Source organism: Melanerpes formicivorus, unplaced genomic scaffold, assembly GCF_026170545.1.
Source record: "Melanerpes formicivorus ecotype bairdi unplaced genomic scaffold, bMelFor1.0.p_v2 SCAF_95, whole genome shotgun sequence".
Lineage (NCBI taxonomy): Eukaryota > Metazoa > Chordata > Aves > Piciformes > Picidae > Melanerpes > Melanerpes formicivorus.
The window spans coordinates 1,759,237-1,780,259 of record NW_027142447.1 but is presented as its reverse complement, the minus strand read 5'-3'; the positions used below and the strand labels follow the sequence as shown (position 1 = coordinate 1,780,259).

Here is a 21,023-nt window from a genome sequence, read left to right as displayed (position 1 = left end):
TGACCAGCAGGACCAGGAAAATGATTGCTCCCCTGTACCCAGCACTGGTGAGGCCACACCTACTAGGTTCAGTTTTGGTCTCCTCACTAACAAGGACATCGAGGTGCTGGAGTGGGTCCAGGGAAGGGCTGGTGAAGGTCTGGAGAACAGGGCTGGTGAGGAGCAGCTGAAGGAGCTGGGTTGTTTAGTCTGGGGAAAAGGAGGCTGAAGGGAGGAGACCTTCTCACTCTCTACAACTACCTGAAAAGAGGTTGTAGAGATGTGGGTGTCGGTCTCTTCTGCCAAGTTATCTAGCGATAGGATGAGAGGAAATGGCCTCAGGTTGTGACAAGGGAGATTTAGATTGGATTTGATAAAAATGTTCTGTACATAAAGAGTGGTCAGGCGTTGGAACATGCTGCCCGGGGAGACGGCAGCATCGCCATCCTTCCAGGTGCTTAATAAACGTGTAGATGTGGCATGTCAGGAGATGGTTTAGTGGGCATGGGTGGTCTTGGGCTGGACTCAGAGATCTTAAAGCTTTGCCTTTTCCAGCCAGAACGATTTTATGAGTCTATGGCTCTCTGAGCAGCAGAGGGCACTGGAAGATGCCCTGTAACTCTTTGTCAAGTCCCTGATCACCAACTGCAGCGATGGCCACGCTTTAAAGCCGTTTCTGGCAAACACACACACGCATCTTCCACCGCCTCGGACACTTTGAAGCCTCGTGGGCGCCATGCCACCCGTGCCTGCACTTCACAGCTCACCCTCGCAGCAGGGTACAGGCTCAGGGCTGGGTGGCAAAGGACCTCTGGAGGTCCTGTGCCCTGCCGTGAGGGGCGGCCGTGGCGGCAGGAGCCGCGGGAAATCCAGCGGGCAGCCCGTGGCAGCGGTGGGAAGGGAGGGCAGCGAGGCGCCCAGGCTGGCGACCGCCCCGGGGCCTGGCCCAGCGCCCCCTCCGGCGGCGGCCTCGCGCCCCGGGAAGCCGGGAGGAGCTTCCCCCGTCCCGAAAGGAGCCGCCGCGCGCCGACCCGCCCCCCCTAGCACGGCAAGGCGCGGCCGGGGCAGCCGAGGTGAGCCCCGAAGTGCACCCGGGGCCGGGGCCGGGCCCGCGGGCACCGCTGCCGCTCACAAGTCCCCCCGCCCCGACTCCGCGGTGCCGTTCCGACCCCGCCTGCCCGCTGCCTCGGAGGGGGCGGGACGGCGCGGCGGGACGGGGCGGGGCAGTGTTGCGAGGGCTCTTTATGCGGCGGGAAGCCGGCGGCTCTCGGAGCTGCGGGCGGCTGCGGCAGCAGTGAGGAGCGTCCCGGACTCGGGGCGCAGAAGCGGGGGCTGAGGCGAAGGAGAGGAGCGGCGGAGCTAGGCGAGCAGCAGCCGGGGCGCTGCTATTGTTCCGCACCTGCCGCCGATCGGACACGTGGCGCTGACTGAGCGCCGCTCTTCGCTCTCAGCCGACTGACCCGCGCCCGGTCGCCCGCCACCATGGGCAAGGGGGTGAGCGGCGGGGCCCCGGCGGGCGGGCTGGGGCGGAGCGGATGGCCGGGGCGTGGGTGTGCGGCCGGGAGTGGGAAATTCAAGGAGCCGGACCGTGGACGGTTACCCTTTTACTCTCCGGCTGGAGCGGGCGGGGCTGCGCTTTGTCTGTGCAGGGCTGAGGCGACGGGGCGGCCACGTCGTGTGCGAGGGTGGTGGGACCGGGGAGCGCGGCAATAGCCGTTAAGAGGGCGGCGCCGGTGCCGCCTGCCCCCGAGCAGCGTGCTCCAGCGAGCGGCCGCCCGCCCGCCCGCCTTCCCTCGCTGGCGAGAGAGGAAGTAACGGGCGGACGGGAGGGAGGCGCACAGGCTGAAGCGCACAGGCTGAAGCGCGGCGCCGGCGGCCTCTCGCCGCGGGCCCGCTCGCAGACATGGCCGCGGGGAGGGCCATGTGCCGGTGAGCCGGGCGCCGGGGTGAGGGCCCGAACGCTGCCGCCTTCCTCTTCACGTCGAGTCCACTTCCCGAAAAAGGCCTCCCTGCTCGCCGCCCCCCGTGCGTGTGGGGCCCGCAGCACACGGGGCTGATGTTATCTGATGCCCTTTTGGAGCCCGGCTGTGGAGCGGGGCTGCTCCCCGGGCTCCTCAGAGTGCTTTAGACCTCTTGAGACACGAGGGCCCGGGGGGGTGGTGCGTGTGTGGAGGTGTGGGTTGGGAAAGAGGAGTTGTTAGGATTATTTGGGCTGATTTTCTTCTTAGTAGCGGTGAGGGCGGGATGGGAATTGGTGGCAGGAGAGAGGTGATCGCCCCTCGCTTTATACTGAGGTGTCTGTCCTGGCAGTCGGGGCCATAGAAGCCTCCCAGAGCGCCCTGCAGCAGTTTCTGCCCAAAAGGAGGCGAAGCCCTCAGGTCGAATCAATCCTCTTAACGAAAGGAAAGCGTGTGTAAAAGGTCCTTGCGAGCAGGAGTGGGGTCGTTGTGTAGTTGGACGTTGTGAACAAACACGCGTGTGTGGAGCAGAAATTCCTCTGGGGCTGCTGCGATTTTATTTTGGAGAAGTAATGACTAGCTTCTGGTGTTTTATTGTTTGGATGTTTGTTTTTTATCCTCCAAATACTTCCCTGTGTATCTCGTAGAATTACAGGTGTCTGGACTCTTTATTTACTTCTGGTTCAGACTCCTTCCTGGAAAATCCCCCAGTTTCTCCACTTGTTGAGGGAGAGAGCAACCGCACAGGGCATGGAGACAGTGGCAGAAGTGGTGGTGGTGGTGCCCCTGCCTCCAGGTGTTCTGTCTTCTCCGGGCACTCTTCAAACATTGACTTTGCATTGTCCTCATCATTGTATCGACAGCAGCAGGGTTGATATAACCGAGTGAATAGTAGGAGAGCTGCGGGAACATGGCTGAACAGTTACTTGGAAAAGCCGAATGTGCGAGGTGGAGTCTTCAAAAAAATTGTGTGGTGGGTTTTTTTCCCCCCACACTGAAGTCCTTTTGATGCTTGGCAAGCCCACCCTGGTGTATTTCGGTCTGGTGGGCAACAGGTAGTGTGATAAAACATTAAAGGGGGGGAAGCGTTTGGTGTCACTTTAAATATTGAAGAAGCATCAGTTGTGTGTATATGTTTGTAGTGCAAACAACAAAAAAGGGACTTTGAGGTCTTAGGCTGCCTTGGTCAGGCTACTGGGAGGTACAAAAGCTCTCTAATGTGCAAGGCTGTTAGCTGTTTCATTTCCACTTCAGATTTTGTAGGTTGTATGGCTAATAAAGCAATTATCCTGAAACTCGAGGTGCCAGCACAAGGAATCATTCAGCGCTGCGTGGCCGCCTCAGGCTTTCTGGTAGCAAGTCATACGATCTGCTCACTTAGCAGTGAGAATGCATATAGCCGATTGGGGACCCTCTGAAAAATGGGCATGGGAGGGAGCAAGGCTGGAAAAAAAAGCAACAAATGAAAAAGCCAGTGTGTGGATGCAGCACTGAACTGCTCCCAGTAAGGGTGCCCAAAAAGGGAAACTCCCTCCCATGAGAGCATGGGATGGAGGAGAAAGTAAGAGCACTGAGTGTGAGGGCACAACAAGTTCCTTGCCACTGCAGCTGTGAGAAGCCGAGCGGTGTCTGTTTTACTTTAAATGGTAACGGGATGAAGAGAAGGCCGTGGACTGCTGGAGTATGTTGTTCAGCCCCAGAAGCAGATTATCCGAGGGGGTGTGTGTAGTGGAGAAAAGCAGGCAGGATTTCATTTCTGTGCAGAGTTGCCTGGAAGCTGTCTGCAGGCAGCAGGGTTTCTCACTTCATCTCCCTCGCTGCGCAGGCACAGCACACAGCCCTCAGTGCGTGTTTTGAGTTGCTTCTGGAGGTTAGGGCTAATGCCTGAGCCTCACTTGAGGATATTGTTTTTCTCTTTTCCTGTTAGAAACTAGGAAGGCTTATTGCACAATGGACCAAGTGAGGGAAAATTATGCAAATCCAAGCAATCCTTATCAGGTGTGATTAAGAAATCTTAATGAATTACTTTCCACCCCCATCTTTTTCATTCCTACTTTTTACTGCTGTAGCTAGAGGATACTCCTTTTGCAAAAAAACCCAAAACCCAGCCCTCTAAGCCTAGTCAACACGAGTTTCTGCAGCAGCAGCAGTGTAACCAGGTGAAGTGTCTCTGGCAAGTGGTCTGTACCTGCAGGCTGCCATCCCACAATCTAGTGGGATCCTGAAAACTGCAGGCGGTCATGGTTCACACAGACCTTTTCAAGGCACAGCTGAAGTCCCCAGCTCCTCTGAGGGAGGACAATGTCCAGTCAACTCACCTTCATGCATTTAACAGCTACTAGAGATGATGGTATTGATGATAGTTACATTAATATTCTGGGCAAAGAAGTGTGGGAGATGATACTCCATAATTGGCACAGCACCAAAAGAACACCAGGAAGGGCTGCTCGGCTGTGCAGTGGTGGCATTTGGAAAGCCAGCTCTGCATTTGGGCCTTGGAGCAGCTCCATGAGAAATCCAGAGAAGGCTTAAGGTGTGTGTAGACCTGTTTTTGCCCTGATGATGAAAACTTGCGAGGCTTAGATCCTGCTTTAAGAAAGGAGAGCATGTCCTTTCATGATTTGGGAAGCAGCAGTCTGCTCACAATGAACAATTACTTGCTGCTGAGTGGAAAAAAAAACAACTTTGTGCTGTCCTAGATGCTGAGATTCTGTTCAGTTGGTGCAGTTGATTAGACTTTTGATTAAAGATGGGAGACTGAAAACAGCTCTTAGGAGGGAGTGAAGAGGGATCCAGAGAGGACATTTGCTAACATTACATAGGGTCCTGGGGTGGTGTTTCCAGTCCAAATGGCATAGTCTGTGTCATGACTCATCTGGTTAATATATTTACTGAAAACTGTCTCATGAGGCAGCAGGACAGTAACTCTTCTGTTTTCTCTGCACACTTGATTAGAATGACATAAGTACTAGAACAGACCAGGCCTCCAGAGACGGTAATTTATTTTGGCTCTTACTTGACGTTTCTTGTTCCATTAGGTGATGGTAGCATAGAGTACTTCGGAGCTTGTCTGCTGATTTGCACCCCTCCCGTTTCCTGGGGCAGCCCTGGCTTGTGTGGAGAGCATCAGCCATGAATGGCTCAATTAATACAGAGCGGAAAAGCCTAACCTGGCGCCTGAAAGACAATAGGGTTTTCAGGGGGCTGCATACAACTTCTTACACTGATGTGTACAAATGTTGTGCTTGAGCCAATGGAAAAAAAAATCTTGCATGGAAAAAAAAAAAAAAGCTGCCTTTTTTTTTCCCCCCCTCTGGCAGTTTTGATGAGTCAGAGTTCCTAGGCTAAGTCAAGGAACAGAAGTGACATTTCTGATGAGACAGGCCTTCCTTTGTGTGCAGACCATGTGATGAATTCTCGGATCTGGAGCTCCGTGGGCCTTCTTCTCATTGTACAGCAGGAAAAGGAGGGGAGAGCAGGGAAATCCTATAGCCCAGAGGAGGGGGATGAACCCACTGTATAGCCCAACCAGTGCTAGCCTTTGTTGAACTGATTGGGTTCACTTTGCCAGAAGAGAGGCAGTGGCCCTGAAGGCACAGCGCAGGGACTGAATATTGACTTTGATCTATGTCAAGTTCAGATTTGAATGATGCAGCAGGAAGCTCATACTCTGCATGAGCTGATCCTGTAGCAAGAGCTGGAAGTAATGGTTACTGACTTACCTTCCTTGTAAGGGTGAGATGCAATGCTAAAGCAACAAAATAAAGGGGTTTGGTTGGTTTGGGGTTTTTTAGTGGTTGTTTGGTTGGGTGTTTTTAAACAAGACGCCCTGCCTTAGAACCTCTATCTGCGTTTTGTCCTGACAGCAGCTGATTGCTGGGGGTTGTTTTGGGGTTTTAAGCTAATCGCTCTTGAACAAGGGCGGTGAGCCTTTTCATGTTTGCCCACTTAGGTTGTCTCTGCTGCTGAAAGCACTAAATAGTCTAATATTCATGGATCGTTCACCGCTGCCCCTGATAAGCTGAGTAGCTACTTCTCACGGAAGGCTTCAAAGAGACAAGATTTCTTTAGATCACTTGCAGGAGCTGATCAAGGTTTTGGGGGGAGAAGTGGTGAAGCTGGAGGTGATTGGCTGCTAGCCAAGGCATTAGCCCCTTCACCTTCGTTAGAAATCATTTCTCATCTTGAGCAATAATCAAGAAGCATGTGTTTTGTGCAAGACTCTGTTTGGACTTGTCTGTTAAAGCTCAAGCAGAACTAAACGTTGCTTCCTTCAGAGACTGCAGAGAGAGAGAGACTCTTCATGGTGACTTTTTGTGAACTGCCTCATGGCAAATTCCTGTGATGCTGGAATGTGAGGACTGGTTAAAGTTCTGTGGCTTTTGCTTTTTTTTCCAGAGGTGAAACAGGAGTTGAGGTGCAAGGAAGAGAATGTCAGGAATGCTGACAGCCTGTAGTTCTCGTGTCTTTCTGCTGGAGGAGAGGAGGCAAACAGCTCCGCTCCCCTCCGCTTACTGAAAACTATTTCCATTGCACAGCCCTGTAGCTACATTCAAGGATGTGGGGGATGCCAAGCCACAGGGCAAGAGAGGGTTTTTGTGCATGTGAAATGTTTGACTGGTTGCCAGGGGTGTGCAGAGAGCTTGCTCAGAACAATACAAATCCTTGTCTAGATGTGACTGATGGGTTGGTTTAGAAAAGCTGGGGTTTGGTTCCCCTCCCCCCCTGTTTTTTCATGTAGTTTCACTTTTGGTTTTGGTTTCTACTCTTACAGTAAATAAAATAAAACCTAGCTGTGCTTGCTGCTCAACAGGACAGTTCTTGAATCCCAACAGTATGTCTCTGTGTCTGGTTTGCTTTCAGGGATCCAGTTTCTGATCTGAGGAGCTCGTGCAAAGATCAAGCCAGGCGATGCCTTTCAAACCGTTTCTTAATCTTGTTAACAGTTTGACTCTGGTGCCCCTAACTGCTGTTTCATCTCAAAATACTTCCAGGGGATCTTATTGGGTGAAAAATCCCATTGCATAGAACTTGGCAGTGGTTTAATAGGTCCCATGTGTTAGCAGGGAAGGCTTCAAGAGCCTGGAAATGTATGGAATGCTTTAAGAAGGAGCAGCGATGTCTTTTGGTATCTTGCAGTGCCCAAACTTCTTGCAGTTCAGGATTATTTCTGCCTGTAACTTCTGTAGGGCTCTTTGTGTGTCTTTGTTTACATGCTGTAAGTCATGATTTGATGATTTGCTTATCCTTGGATGCTGCTTTACCCTGTCATGGCAGGATCGAAATCCCTGCATGATGTCACATAGAATTAGCCATGACGAAAGGGAAGGAAAATCCACCTGAATAAAGAGGCTTGGAGTGAATCATTTGCTCTGTGAAGTGTATGCAGGACTGAGCACAGATTTAAGTCTGCAAAAAATGTACTACTTTGTGTACCTTCTTGCTAGTCAAACTGCCATAAATTGAAAGCAGATTTCTGTTGTGTAACCAGGCAGCTAGAGTGCCAAACTGAGAATGGAAGTGTACAAACTTATCCCCCAGACTCCACCAGGCAGCGATAGCACCTCTTATTTATCTTCAGTTGTTAGGCTGCTCCTTGCCAGAGGATGTGGAAGACTTGAGGGGGGGAGGAGGAGGAGGAGTTAATGCCTTGAAGGGAACATAACGTATGCACTCAGGAATTGGTTTCTTCTGCTCTTCATCACTTTTTCAGCTTGAGCTGGGGCTCACAAATCTGTCTGAATTCCATGTAGCTTGCTTTTCACCTAGCTAGGCTTGCACAAAGTCTATCTGTAACCTGTGTGTTGGCAATACTGTTGAGTAGACTTGTCTGCTTACTAGCTCATTTTGTTTGTTGAAATGGCACAACTTTAAACCTTCATTTTTGTCTTTGAAAGGTTTGATTTCTGTCTGGTGGTCCAGGTCTACTGCTGCAGAAGTTGACTGTAAGGTGTTTCTAATGGTACTGTGTCTTCTCTTGCAGGCTGGAAGAGACAAGTATGAGCCCACTGCTACGTCAGAGCATGGCGCCAAGAAAAAGGGGAAGAAAGAGAGGGACATGGATGAGCTTAAAAAGGAAGTTCAAATGGTAAGAGTGTAGAGCACAGAGAGCAGCTTTGAGTGTTCACTGCCTCTAAACCACTGTGCCTTACGTGACTAAAGCAGAGAAAAGCTGGTGGGTTGACAGCGTGATGTGACTGAAGGCATTGATCTGCCTTCTGCTCCCCTCTGTCTCCTAGCCAGAAATGCTGCAAGTGTTTCAGAGTCAAAATGGCTGTGTAGTAGGCCTTGAAAACTTCACTTCTCAGAATGGAGTTGACACAGAACCCAAGTGTCTGCTTACCTATGTAACCCATAGCACAGTGTAGCTGTGTTTCCTCACCCAGGCGAGCACTGGCATTATTGTTCTGTCATGAGACTGCTGCTTTCACTCCAGCTGAAGACTTGAGTCTGTGCAGCTTCATTTACTGATGGCCTCCTGCTCAGACTGACCTCAGTATTATTTCTTCTAATCATATTTGAGGCTCTGAAGGATGTCTCCCATCTGCATCTGTGAATATTGGATGATGCTCTACATCTGTCTATAGGCATCTCAGATCTCCTTTCCTTGAAGATGATGCTGATTGTTGTGGAATTGAGCTTTCACATTTCTGGCCCCTCTTTTAAGGAGAGGGAATGCTGCAGCTTGCTCCAAGATGAGATTTTTGTGTTCAGTAGTGATGCTAACTTAAAGCATCTGCTGCCTCCAGTACAACCTTTTTCGAGTGAGGCACTGCTGCGCTGCAGCATGATCCAACTGTAAAATAGCCTGGCTATGAAAAGGAGCCTCCCTTGGGGGAAGAAACACTGCTTCAACTGGCAGCATTGCTTAAAAATGTGTGAAGGGTTAATCTTCTGTCTGTTCCTACCTTTCTGGCTCCTTTCTTCCCTCACCTTCAAACAAAACCCCAACCAACCCAAGAAATGTACCACCATCAATCACTGAGACTTCACAGAACAGGTTGTAAGTGTGAAGATTGCACTGAGATATCAGTTTGCTTAAAAAAGCTGTGATGTTGTACCCAAGTAGCCACAGGAACACTGAAGATGAGACCACTTTGAGCTGTGGAAGGAGATTCAAGCTCTCTTCACAGAGAAGATGAGCTGGATGCTTCTTGTCTCCCCAGCCTGTTACAGATGGGAAACCTGGGGTGGGGGCAGGAGTTGCTGAGCTCTTGCTGATCAATCTGCCAAGCTTTGGAGAAGGGAAGGGAAGGAAAAGCTGCTGTTGGAAGCTTCAAGAGTCTGGAAATGCATGGAGTGCTTTCAGAAGGAACAGCAATGTCTTTTGGTGTCTTGCAGTGCCCAAACTTCTTGCAGTTCAGGATTATTTCTGCCTTTAACTTCTACAGGGTTATAACTTTCTATAGGGCGCTTTGTGTGTATGGCTGCTACAGATGGGAAACCTGGGGTGGAGGCAGGAATTGCTGAGCTCTTGCTGATCAGTCTGCAGGGCCTGTGACCTTTCCCAACCCCCCAAAACATTTCTTGTCTTTCAGGATGACCATAAACTGAGCCTTGATGAACTTCATCGCAAATACGGAACAGACTTGAGTCGGGTAGGTAGACCTTGTTTTCACTCCATCCTTGCCCTGATCTGAAAAGCAACAGTCTTGACTGAGAGCATTTCACAAAGGGAGATCTGGGTGGTCTGATAGTTCTTGGGTTTTTGTTGTGGGTTTTTTTTTTCCTTTACTGTTTAATCTCCCCTCCTCCAGTTAACTTTCCCAGGCTTTAGGACTGTTGAGCTCACAAATCCTTCTCTCCGTCCTCCTGCTGTACAGCCTGGCCGCAGTACTTCAGTGACTTTGTTTCTAACACAGTGACTGTTATCTGCCTCTGAATTGTTCCAAGGTCAAGTTGATTCTTGAATTTATTTTTTTCTTTCTCCCCTCCACAAGGAGCTTGCAATAAAGGCAAATGTTTCTCTCACATGTAGTCTAGTGAGCTAGCACATGCCCAGAGACTTAATGATGGCTAGTAGTAGTTAAAATTTTACCCTTTTATAGTAAGAGGTGTGCAAATGTCCTAGCTAACCTCAAAGTCCAGTGCAAAAGTACTGCAGTGGTTTTGCACCTTTGCTCTTGCTTGCTTAGTGCTCTTTTTTTTTTTCCCCTCATGATTGCATATAGCAACAAGTTTGCTCTTACTCTATGTGCATATGTCAGAGACCTTGGCTTCTGAAAGGTGAACGCGTGGAAGGCAAATCCAAAGCGTCACGATCTTTATGGCCTCCAGCTTTCACTTCTTTTATAATTTGATGTGATGGATTGCACTGGGCTGTTCCTCAGAGCTCAAAGTCTGCTGCTGTGGTTTTCTCATCCTCCCCTCCTTTGGTTTTTGAAGCTGTGTGGTCTGCAGGCTTCTCAGATAGCATCCAACAGCCTGCAGCTCCTCTCCTGGCATTCAGCTTTTGCATCGTGCGCTTGTGTTGGAGACCATTGCAACTGTGAGGAGGAAGCTCTTCCCCATGAGAGTGGTGAAGCCCTGGAATGGGTTGTCCAGGGAGGTGGTTGAGGCCCCGTCCCTGGAGGTGTTTAAGAGCAGGCTGGACGAGGCTCTGGCCAGCCTGATCTAGTGTGGGGTGTCCCTGCCCATGGCAGGGGGGTTGGAACTAGATGATCCTTGTGGTCCCTTCCAGCCCTGACTGATACTATGATACTAACTGTGGACACCTCCGTTACCTGTTAGCGTCTCCTCGTTGCTGTGATAGGAGAGGAACAAATCCAGGGCTACCCTCCCCGCAGTGTCTTGCCACAAGGCCTGTAAAAGGATCTTCTCTTGTAGGGCTTGACTCCTGCCCGTGCAGCTGAGATTTTGGCTCGTGATGGCCCGAATGCCCTCACACCTCCACCCACCACCCCTGAATGGGTCAAGTTCTGTCGGCAGCTCTTTGGAGGCTTCTCGCTCCTGTTGTGGATCGGTGCTATTCTGTGTTTCCTGGCTTACGCCATACAGAGCCTGACAGAGGAGGAGCCCACCAATGATAATGTAAGTGAGAAAAAGAGTCTGGTTTACCTCAAAAAGGCAGGCTGGGCAGCCTGCTTGGCTCAAAGCAGGCTAACTTCCTCTAATGTGCAGTCCAGAAGCTTTTCCCATAAGCACGGGAAATTCAGCCTGTAAGCTTAACATGTCTTGGAGCGCTTCCACGTAATGAAATGAACAGCCGACTTCCTTTGTGTTATGCTAAGAACATGAGCTTTGTGGATGGCCTCTGTGCACAAAATGTACAGAGGCTGCAAGTGCCTCCATGCTTTGTAATGGGGCACTTAAATGCCAAGTAATTTAGCTGTGCAAACTGGAAGCCTTTCAAGCAGATTACTCTCTGACTCACTTTTTCTGCTCCTTGTAGCTGTACCTGGGTGTTGTGTTGGCGGCTGTGGTTATCATTACTGGCTGCTTCTCTTATTACCAAGAAGCAAAAAGTTCCAAAATCATGGAGTCCTTCAAGAACCTGGTGCCTCAGGTACGGAATACCTCATTTCCTTGAGATCTGCCAAGCTGTAGCTCACTTGAGGTTAACTGTTTGAAGCATTGGCATCAGTTGCAAAAGGCCTGGCTGTTAGTATGGATTACTAGCCCATCATTTCAAGGTGTCTGTGAAACTCCTTTCTCTTTATGCTCCTACTAACTATTCCAATAGGCTAGGGCAGTTTCTGGCACCCTGTGAGTCCCAATAGTCTGGAGAGTTCAGTAACTGTTGTGACAAGCCATAAGCCTCTGATTCCTTCATGGGCAGTCTGCGTCATACTTACCTATCCTATGGTCAGTATTCAGGATCACTAAGGTTGGAAGAGACCTCAAAGATCATTGAGTCCAACCTGTCACCACAGACCTCATGACTAGAGTAGGCAACAAAGACTTTTTCTTGGCAACAAAGACTTTTAATGTCAAGGAAAACAAAACCAGCTTTTTTCCCCCTTAAATGGCATACATATTGGAGACAAACATTTTTCTAGTAAAAGTAGAAACCTTGTGGAAACATAGCACAGCTATCTTAAGATACTTTGGTCTTTTGAGCCCCTCCTGAAGAGCTGCTTTTGACATACTCTGTTTCTTTACTGACTTTCAGCAAGCTCTTGTAGTCAGAAATGGTGAGAAGATCAGCATAAACGCAGAAGGTGTTGTGGTTGGAGATCTAGTGGAGGTGAAAGGAGGAGACAGAATTCCAGCTGACCTTCGGATCATCTCTGCACATGGTTGCAAGGTACAGCGGTGACAGGCTGTCTGAAAACTTCCTTCTGAAGGATGATGGATTTGTCTGCTTTCAAAGAATGTCTTTTATGCTGTGAATGGGTGGTGGACTGGAGGAGAAGGGTGGAGGGAGTGCCTAGGGTTTTATCTGCTTGCATTGCTGAGGGTGTCTGCCTGCTGTGTATGACAGAGTAATCTCTTCCATGTAGGTGGATAACTCCTCACTTACTGGTGAATCAGAGCCTCAGACCAGGTCTCCAGACTTCTCCCATGAGAACCCACTGGAGACCAGGAACATTGCCTTCTTTTCCACCAACTGTGTGGAAGGTATGTGACCCTCCTACTTCCCTGAAGTACTGTCAATGCTAGGGACTGAACTGCATAGGTAAGCAATGCAGACACTGAGTTCACTGTATTAGCTGGTAGCCTGCTCCCACCATGCAAGAGCAGGCTGGAAATTCCCAGCAAAGGCTTTGCTCATTCCAGCTGCAGTGCTGTACAATGGGCTAAGAAAACTCTACCACACTACTGTTTGGTTGATCTGTGTTTGTTTTCTTGCTCCCACTAGAGGAGCAGCTATGTGATGTGCCATAGAGCATGCCTGCTTTATTACAGCAGTGCTGGGTTGCAGGTAACATAAATGTGAACCAAGGTGGTTAGGCAGAGCTGTAAGAAATGCTACAGCTTCTGCAGAAAGCAGGAGTTTCAATCATCTCTGGCAGAACTGCTGTTGCAACTCTGAGCATGGTGTAGGTACTCTGTGCTGAAGTCCAGAGCATCTTTTACACACCCCAAGGATGTCAAGGTGTGGTTCTGCAGAATTTTGCCTGACTTCTGTTGGGGCTTCTCCTGCACAGGAGAGAACCTCTTAACACCAAACTCTGTCCCCTGCTCCTTCCACCTCCATCCCCATCCCCCCCAAAAAAGTCAAGCAAAACTGAAGCATATTCATGGTCTTTCTCAAGAATCTCTGGGAGAGAAAAGGAGGGAAGAGGACATTGCTTCATTGCTTCTTGAAGGTGGCTCCTCACTCCCTGGGGTAGAAGTGAGGGGGCAGACAGCTTGACCAGTTAAACAAGAATCCCATGCACCACCTACCTCCTTTTCTCATGCTGCTAGAGAGTTTAAAAAAGCTGTGGTGGGAGACTTCAGCTAGTGGAATACCTACCTGCATTATCTTGGGCTAAACTAGGGATGGGCTGAACAAACTCAGTGTGCTTTGGGAAGTGTTTGTTTTCTAAACCCTTTCTCTCTCTCCCCTAGGCACTGCCCGTGGCATTGTCATTAGCACTGGGGATCGCACGGTGATGGGTCGGATTGCCAGTCTGGCTTCTGGACTGGAAGGGGGAAAAACTCCAATTGCCATGGAGATTGAGCACTTTATTCACCTCATCACTGGAGTGGCTGTGTTTTTGGGTGTCTCCTTCTTCATCCTTTCACTCATCCTTGAATACACATGGCTGGAGGCTGTCATCTTCCTCATCGGGATCATTGTTGCCAATGTCCCCGAGGGGCTGCTTGCAACTGTCACGGTGAGTGAAGCTGGAAAAGCAGGAACCAGACAGTAACTCATGCAGTCTTTAAGTGGAGTGCCTCATGCTCAGTGTCCATTTCCAGAGGTAAACACCAAAGTAATGTGAGGTACTCTGTCGTGTGCAGGACTTGGTTTTAGAAATTTGGTGGGTTCAGACTAGTTGCCTGAATCTGTCAAGTGCTGCAGATGTTTTGTCTGAAGACACTGAGTCCCTAAGCTAGACCTACACAGAGGCTTGACATCAGAACTGAAGAGGGCAAGACTAGGAGTTCTGGGCACTGTCTTGCCTTGCATTTTTCTGGGACAAGGAGTAGCCTTCCTCCAAAGCTGTTGAGGTTTTCTACACTTGTGCACACCAGCCTTTGCAAGCCTGAAGGGCTGGCAGAGCATCCAGCAAGCTTCACTCCACTCCCAGCTCTAGATCTGGGACCCAGCAGAGGTTCTTTTAAGTTTGGTTTCCCAGTAGAGGCAGTATGTAGGCATGTAAAGTGCAGTGGTGGACAGGCCTAGGGGCTTCCATGCAGCCTTAGGAAGCAGAGTAGCAAGTGATCTGGCACCAGGTAGGAGTCTCTGGTGAGAAAGGGTCGCTGGGGCTGCTCACTTCCAACACCAGTAAGTTGCACCCTATTACCAAAACTACTTTGGGCCTTTTCATGTGCAGCCTGCCTCCACCTATTTTGAGAGGTCAAATGATAAGGGAAGTCCAACTTTAGCTAAAATACTAGTCCAGGGCATGTTGTTTTTCTTTCTGATGTACTGAAAAGCAGGAGACTGAAGCTTTTAGAGATATGGTCTGGAGATTTTATGATGAGGAAAATGTATCATTTAAACTTATGTAATTTACACTTAACAGCTGGGCCTAAGTGTTGCTGTTTTGTGCTGACAGAGTGAGCATGGATTTAGGGAGTCACTTCAGGGCAGTTAAGCTGGTTGCTGTTTTGTGACTTGGGTGGCAGCATGTTAGCGTATGAGTACATCCAACCTGCCGTGTTCCTTGTCTCCAGGTATGTCTGACACTAACAGCCAAGCGTATGGCTCGTAAGAACTGCTTGGTGAAGAACCTGGAGGCTGTGGAAACCTTGGGTTCCACCTCCACCATCTGCTCCGACAAAACAGGCACCCTGACACAGAATCGCATGACGGTCGCACACATGTGGTTCGACAATCAGATTCATGAGGCTGATACTACAGAGAACCAGAGTGGTAAGACCATCTCTGAGCACTTGAGGCATTTTGTTGACAAGTGCCTTTTTCTGCATTCCTGTACTTCACAGTATCCCAGTATAACTAAGGTTGGAAGAGACCTCGAGGATCATAGAGTCCAACCTGTCACCCCAGACCTCATGACTAGACCATGGCACCAAGTGCCACATCCAATCCCCTCTTGAACACCTTCAGGGACGGTGACTCCACCACCTCCCTGGGCAGCATGTTCCAATGACAAACAACTCACTCGGTGAAGAACTCTCTCCTCACCTTGAGTCTAAACCTCCCCTGGTGCAGCTTGAGACTGTGTCCTCTTGTTCTGGTGCTGGTTGCTAGAGAAAAGAGACCAACCCCTTCCCGGCTCCAACCACCCTTCAGGTAGTTGTAAAGGGCAATGAGGTTACCCCTGAGCCGCCTCTTCTCCAGGCTAAGCAACCCCAGCTCCCTCAGCCTCCCCTCACAGGGCTGTGCTCAAGGCCTCTCCCCAGCCTTATTGCCCTTCTCTGGACACATTCAAGTGTTTCAATGTCCTTCTTAAACTGAGGGGCCCAGAACTGGACACAGGACTCAAGGTGTGGCCTAACCAATGCAGAGTACAGGGGCACAATGACCTCCCTGCTCCTGCTGGCCACACTATTCCTGATGCAGGCCAGGATGCCATTGGCCCTCTTGGCCACCTGGGCACACTGCTGGCTCATATTAAGGCAGCTGTCAATCAGCACCTCCAGGTCCCTCTCTGCCTGGCTGCTCTCCAGCCACTCTGACCCCAGCCTGTAGCTCTGCATGGGGTTGTTGTGGCCAAAGTGCAGCACCTGGCACTTGGACTTGTTAAATGCCATTTCATTGGATTCTGCCCATCTGTCCAGTCAGTGAGGTCCCTCTGCAGAGCCCTTCTGCCCTCTAACTGACCAACATCTGCTCACAACGTGGTGTCATCTGCAAACTTCCTGATCATCCAGATCATCAATGAAGATGTTAAAGAGGACAGGGCCCAGCACTTCTAAGAACCTGTGTCTCTAGCTCTCTAGTCCAAGTGAAGCTCACAGTACAAGGTCTTCGTACGTGACCTGCAGTGAGCATTAAAAGACTTGAGGTGACACAAAGCTTTGCACTGTACCACTGTATAATCCTTAAACTCTGTGTAGGCTGCTCTTGCACAGAATTAACTCCACTGGAATTTGAGCCTCTTGAGTGCTCAGCCCCTTACACTTGTCCTGTATGTAGAAGCACTTGCTGTTCTGCACTCCAGAGTACTTGGTTATTTTTGCCAATATAGATCTGATGAAATTGCCCCAGTGTAAGTCAGACAGTAGAGGTGTTGACCCTGATAATAAATTACTTAAGAGTGGATAGAGATGGGAATTTCCTGGATGGCAACCCTTGAAGAAGGGTTTTTCCCAGAACTCCCCAGTTGTGTTTGCAGAGCAGTGGCAATGCATGAAGTTACTACAAGACTTCAGTGTGAAGTTTCTTCTTGCTATTGATAAGAATCCAAAAATCTGTGTGCTGTGCAATTGGGAGGTACTTATCTCCTCAGAACTGTTCAGTACAACCAAATCCAGGAGTTTTCCTGTCATCTACCTTGTGTATTGTTGTGCTTGCAGCACATAGCTAGCACAGACTCTTTGCAGTGGTACTGCTGTGCCCTGCCCTCAGCTACTCCAAAACGTTGCTTCTCTGAAGCACTTAAAGCTGCTTTACTGTTCTTGATCTTTAACACTAGTGCAAAGTAACAAGCTATAAATAAAGTGTTATTTAGAAGCATTTGGGTTTGGCTTGGCAAGGGCTGACTTGGCTGCAGCAGAAATAAGCCTGCAAGACTTCACTTCATGGAAAGTACGTTAGCTTATCAATTAACTGTCTGAATTCATCTCCCATGAAGGCAACTTACAAGCCAGCATGAGAGAAGCAGTAGCTTTATTTAAGCAGTGCTCCTTTGGAAACTATTTCATCCAATTCTGGGGTGATAAAAGTTAGAGTAGAATAGAATTAACCAGCTTGGAAAAGACCTTCAAGATCATCAAGTCCAACCTATCACCCAACACAATCTAATCAACTGAGCTGAGACAACCCAGAGGTGGAACCTAACGTCCATTACTCAGACCCTTCTGCAAGAGTGATAATCTGTGGAGAGTTCCTTGGCTTTGTCAGCATGGCCTTTGCTGCAATCTGGAAAGCAAAGGTGTTTCTTGCACTGTTGTTGTTACACCCTTGAGTCTTAAAATCATCTGATCATCAAGTACATGGGAAGGGAAGAGGATTAAGAGAGATTCCTTGTGCTAACAGGCTCTGTTTGTTTCCTGTTCTTGAGTTAAAGGCTTCTTGCTCCTAAGCCTGTAGAGTTTTGGGCTTATGGGAGGCTTATGACTTTATTCCTCTGCTTTCAGGTGCCTCCTTTGACAAGAGCTCAGCTACTTGGAGTGCTTTGTCCAGAATTGCAGGTCTCTGCAACCGTGCTGTGTTTCAGGCCAACCAGGAAAATGTACCAATTCTCAAGGTGGGTTCTTAGAAGAAATATTCATCCTGTCCCTCACCACTGTCCTCCCATAATGGTAGTGAGATTGGAGGTTCTTGTGACCCATAGGACAAAATATCTGCCACTCTTGCCTCTTTTCTGTAGTCTAGCACTCTTAGAGGTGTTGTGCTATGGGCAGAGGAGATGAGACTGGGAAGCATTTCCCACAGCAGATTCCTGCCACCCACTAGCACCTACAGTTAGTATGGGAGGTCAGATATTTCAGACAGGGCTAGGAAAGACCAGAAAGCTTTCCTAAGCATTTCCCAATGTCTGGCTGTTCCAAGAATCACTGTCTTGGCATTTGTACACTTAAAAGCTGGGAGCTGGAAGAAGTAGTCACCAGAGCAGGGGGAGCAGCAGTCATGGGAGGGGACTGTTTGTCATTTACCATTCTGTTCTCACTGGCAAGTCTTGGTTTCTGAAGCCTTTACTGGTTCAGTGCTGGTGCAAATGCCAGCATAACATCAATTCAGATTCCTGCTCCTGAACTGTGACCCAGCCAGGGCTGAAATTAACTGCACAGTGCTTATAATCTGTCAAATCATGTTGCTTAGTAAACTTTCTCCCAAGGGTGTTCTGATGCTGCAGTAATAGAAATGATAGAATGACACTGTTTTTCCCCTAGCACTCCTCTGACTGTAACTTCAGGTCATGTTTCTAGACCTAAGATAAAGAACTGGAGTTCTTCCCATCTAGGGAAGATTTGGGAGGGAGAAGTTGTTTAAAAGTCCTTGATACAAAAAATCAGGCAGTGTAAAAATAATTCTTGTGGACAAAGACCAGAAGGACAAGGAATGCTTGCTTTAAATCCCAGCACAGGAAGCTCAAGCAGCACACTGAGTGCACACACATCTGTGGGGCTGAGAGCCCTCATCTAGCAGTGCTAACCTTGCAGGGGAGAGGAGGCATGGGCAGATTCTGCCTTCTGTGCCAGAGAGCTGATAAGCCGATCTTATATTAGGGTGGGAGAGCACGTGCAAGGGTTTCTGTGTGCCTGTCATCAGGCTTTATCTTGCATTGGCTGTTCTTCATGGCAAGCAGTTCTCAAAGTTTACCCTCCAGCCTCTCTCTCACTGCACCTGGTTATCTGACTTTCTCTGCCCTTCAAAAGGGCTTCTTGACTTTGGCACCAGAAGGCTGCTGCTCTGTCAATCTAAAGCGCCTGGCATTCTGAACTGCAGTGTTTGTCAGTACTAGATAGTGGAATTTTTCTCTCTTGCTTTCATAGCATGTTATGTAGAAGCTGAGAGTGGGCTGAGATGAATACTTTTGTTTTTCCACCAAATATCTGGTCTTTTGTGGTGAGTCCACTGGGATGTATGCTATGATACTTTTGCCTCTTTCCTTAGAGAGCGGTGGCAGGAGACGCCTCCGAGTCTGCCCTTCTGAAATGCATTGAATTGTGCTGTGGTTCTGTCAAGGAGATGAGAGACAGGTATCCCAAAGTGGTGGAAATACCCTTTAACTCTACCAACAAGTACCAGGTAAGCATGTGCCCCTGTGTGAAGCACTTGCATAAACTTGTGGGCTCCAAAATCTTGCCTGTAGGCTGCTCCAGATGATTAGCTTAAGGCACCGCACTTAGTTACATTGTGCAAGAGCTTTCGGAGCTGCCTTGACAGTAAGGTGTCAGTTGCTGAGGAAAGACTGAGCATGCTTCCTGCCTGTGTGGCAGTAGCATGCAAGAGAGTGGAAGAACCTCACCTGGGGATAGCAATGAACTGCTGAGAAATGACCTGAACAGGTAGAACTTGGATACCAAAAGGCCCTCTGAACATCTGTGGTTAGAGTAGTGTTAAAGAATACATAGTGATTCCTCAGTTTGTGGCCCTCATTAAAGTGTGAGCAAATGAAAGCTAGAGGAGAGTATCACAAACTGTCCTGAGCTGCTGTAGTCCCAAAAGATAAAGGTGATAGTGATTTATTTGTGGTGTTCACAGTAGATGGCTATAAACTGGCTTACTTCATTCCACCCCAGCTGTCTATCCACAAAAATGCCAATCCATCAGAATCCCGTTACTTGCTGGTGATGAAGGGAGCTCCAGAGAGGATCTTGGATCGCTGCAGCACCATTCTTATCCATGGCAAAGAGCAACCACTGGATGAGGAGATGAAGGATGCTTTTCAGAATGCCTACCTTGAGTTGGGAGGCCTTGGTGAGAGAGTATTAGGTAAGGAAACTCAGCCTTAATACTCTGGAAGAGATTGTCCCTTGCTCTCCTCTGCAAGGTGTCCCTACAGGCAAAGTGGAGGGTTGTACTCTACTCTGTTCCTGCAGTGTAACCATAGTGTTGAGTCAAGGTCACTTCAATTTGTACAGGAACAGTCCTGCCTTTTAGCCTTTCATCTAAAAGGCAGCCTGCAGGGTCTTGTCTTGCCCAGCAGCTGGGCTGTCTAGATCAAAATGAAGAAAAGCCTTTGGGACCTTCAGTCTCCATGGAGCTGTGTGATATTAGATTTGCTCCACTGCATGTGAACCAAGCTGTGTCTAATAGCAACAGCCATTAGTTATCAGAGTATGAGCACGACTCCTGCCTCAATAGCCCTGGCTAAACCTCTGCCACTGCCCTGTGATTCTTGTGGAGCTGTTTACAGAAGCAATAAGCTTTCATGTTCTCTGCCTCCTGATACGTGGGAACAGAACAAATGGGGATTTGTGTTGCAGGTTTCTGTCACTTGGCTCTGCCTGATGACCAGTTCCCTGAAGGCTTCCAGTTTGATACAGATGACTTGAACTTCCCTGTGGACAAACTGTGCTTCGTAGGGCTGATGTCTATGATTGACCCTCCTCGTGCTGCTGTGCCAGATGCTGTTGGCAAATGCAGAAGTGCTGGGATCAAGGTATAGAATAGTAAGGTTGGAAAAGACCTCAAAAGCAGTTTATTCCTGGATTGGAAACTGCCTTGCTCTATGCCTATTGATGGAAAGGGCTTCCCTTACTCTGTTGCCATAATGTGAGTGCAGTATTGATCAGGATTTAACGGGTACTCCTTCAGGCTTCATTGCCGACTTAAATACAAGTGATTGTGTGTTAATGGACTGAAAAACGGCTTCCAAACTGCTGGGGCACTGGCAGGTGCTGACAGCGTGGTGTCCCGAAGCCTGTGAGCTGGCTCAGGTGCGTTCTGCATGCCCCACAGGGCTGACAGATGAGAGAGCAAAGCGCAGCCTGGAAACGGAACTAGATCCGTTGACTGAGGATTAACCATTCTTTGCCTTCCATCCACCTCCCATCCCTTGCCTTCTGCTAACAGGTTCCTGCCTGTTCCTCGGGCTTGCTCTGTGCCAGGGCTTGCTAGCAGAACAAAAGCCACGTGGCCTTCTGGGTCTCAGGAGATGCTGCCTTTTGGGCAGCCTTGCTGTGCGGTACAGACAAGGCTTTGACAGCGCTCTGCTTGCCTTCCAGGTTATCATGGTTACTGGAGACCATCCCATCACAGCCAAAGCCATCGCCAAGGGGGTTGGCATCATCTCCGAGGGCAACGAAACCGTGGAGGACATTGCCGCTCGACTCAACATTCCTGTCAGCCAGGTCAACCCTAGGTACTGACTAGTAGAGGCCAGAGCTATTCAAAGAATTAAGCCTTTGCCTCTC

General features: G+C 49.1%; 1 protein-coding gene across 1 annotated transcript in view; it reads left to right on the top strand.

Annotated features, from left to right (window-relative positions):
* Positions 1-1,229: 1,229 nt before the first annotated feature.
* Positions 1,230-21,023, top strand: part of ATP1A1 (ATPase Na+/K+ transporting subunit alpha 1) — a 31,693-nt gene continuing 11,899 nt past the window's right edge. Inside the window, exons 1-14 of the mRNA XM_068165968.1 lie at positions 1,230-1,473; positions 7,921-8,025; positions 9,476-9,535; positions 10,764-10,967; positions 11,329-11,442; positions 12,049-12,183; positions 12,380-12,497; positions 13,434-13,702; positions 14,709-14,907; positions 17,298-17,407; positions 18,778-18,912; positions 19,407-19,599; positions 20,094-20,269; positions 20,835-20,971. Coding sequence (XP_068022069.1) covers positions 1,462-1,473; positions 7,921-8,025; positions 9,476-9,535; positions 10,764-10,967; positions 11,329-11,442; positions 12,049-12,183; positions 12,380-12,497; positions 13,434-13,702; positions 14,709-14,907; positions 17,298-17,407; positions 18,778-18,912; positions 19,407-19,599; positions 20,094-20,269; positions 20,835-20,971 — 1,967 coding nt within the window. The 5' untranslated portion in view covers positions 1,230-1,461. The remainder of the gene's footprint in view (positions 1,474-7,920; positions 8,026-9,475; positions 9,536-10,763; positions 10,968-11,328; positions 11,443-12,048; positions 12,184-12,379; positions 12,498-13,433; positions 13,703-14,708; positions 14,908-17,297; positions 17,408-18,777; positions 18,913-19,406; positions 19,600-20,093; positions 20,270-20,834; positions 20,972-21,023) is intronic.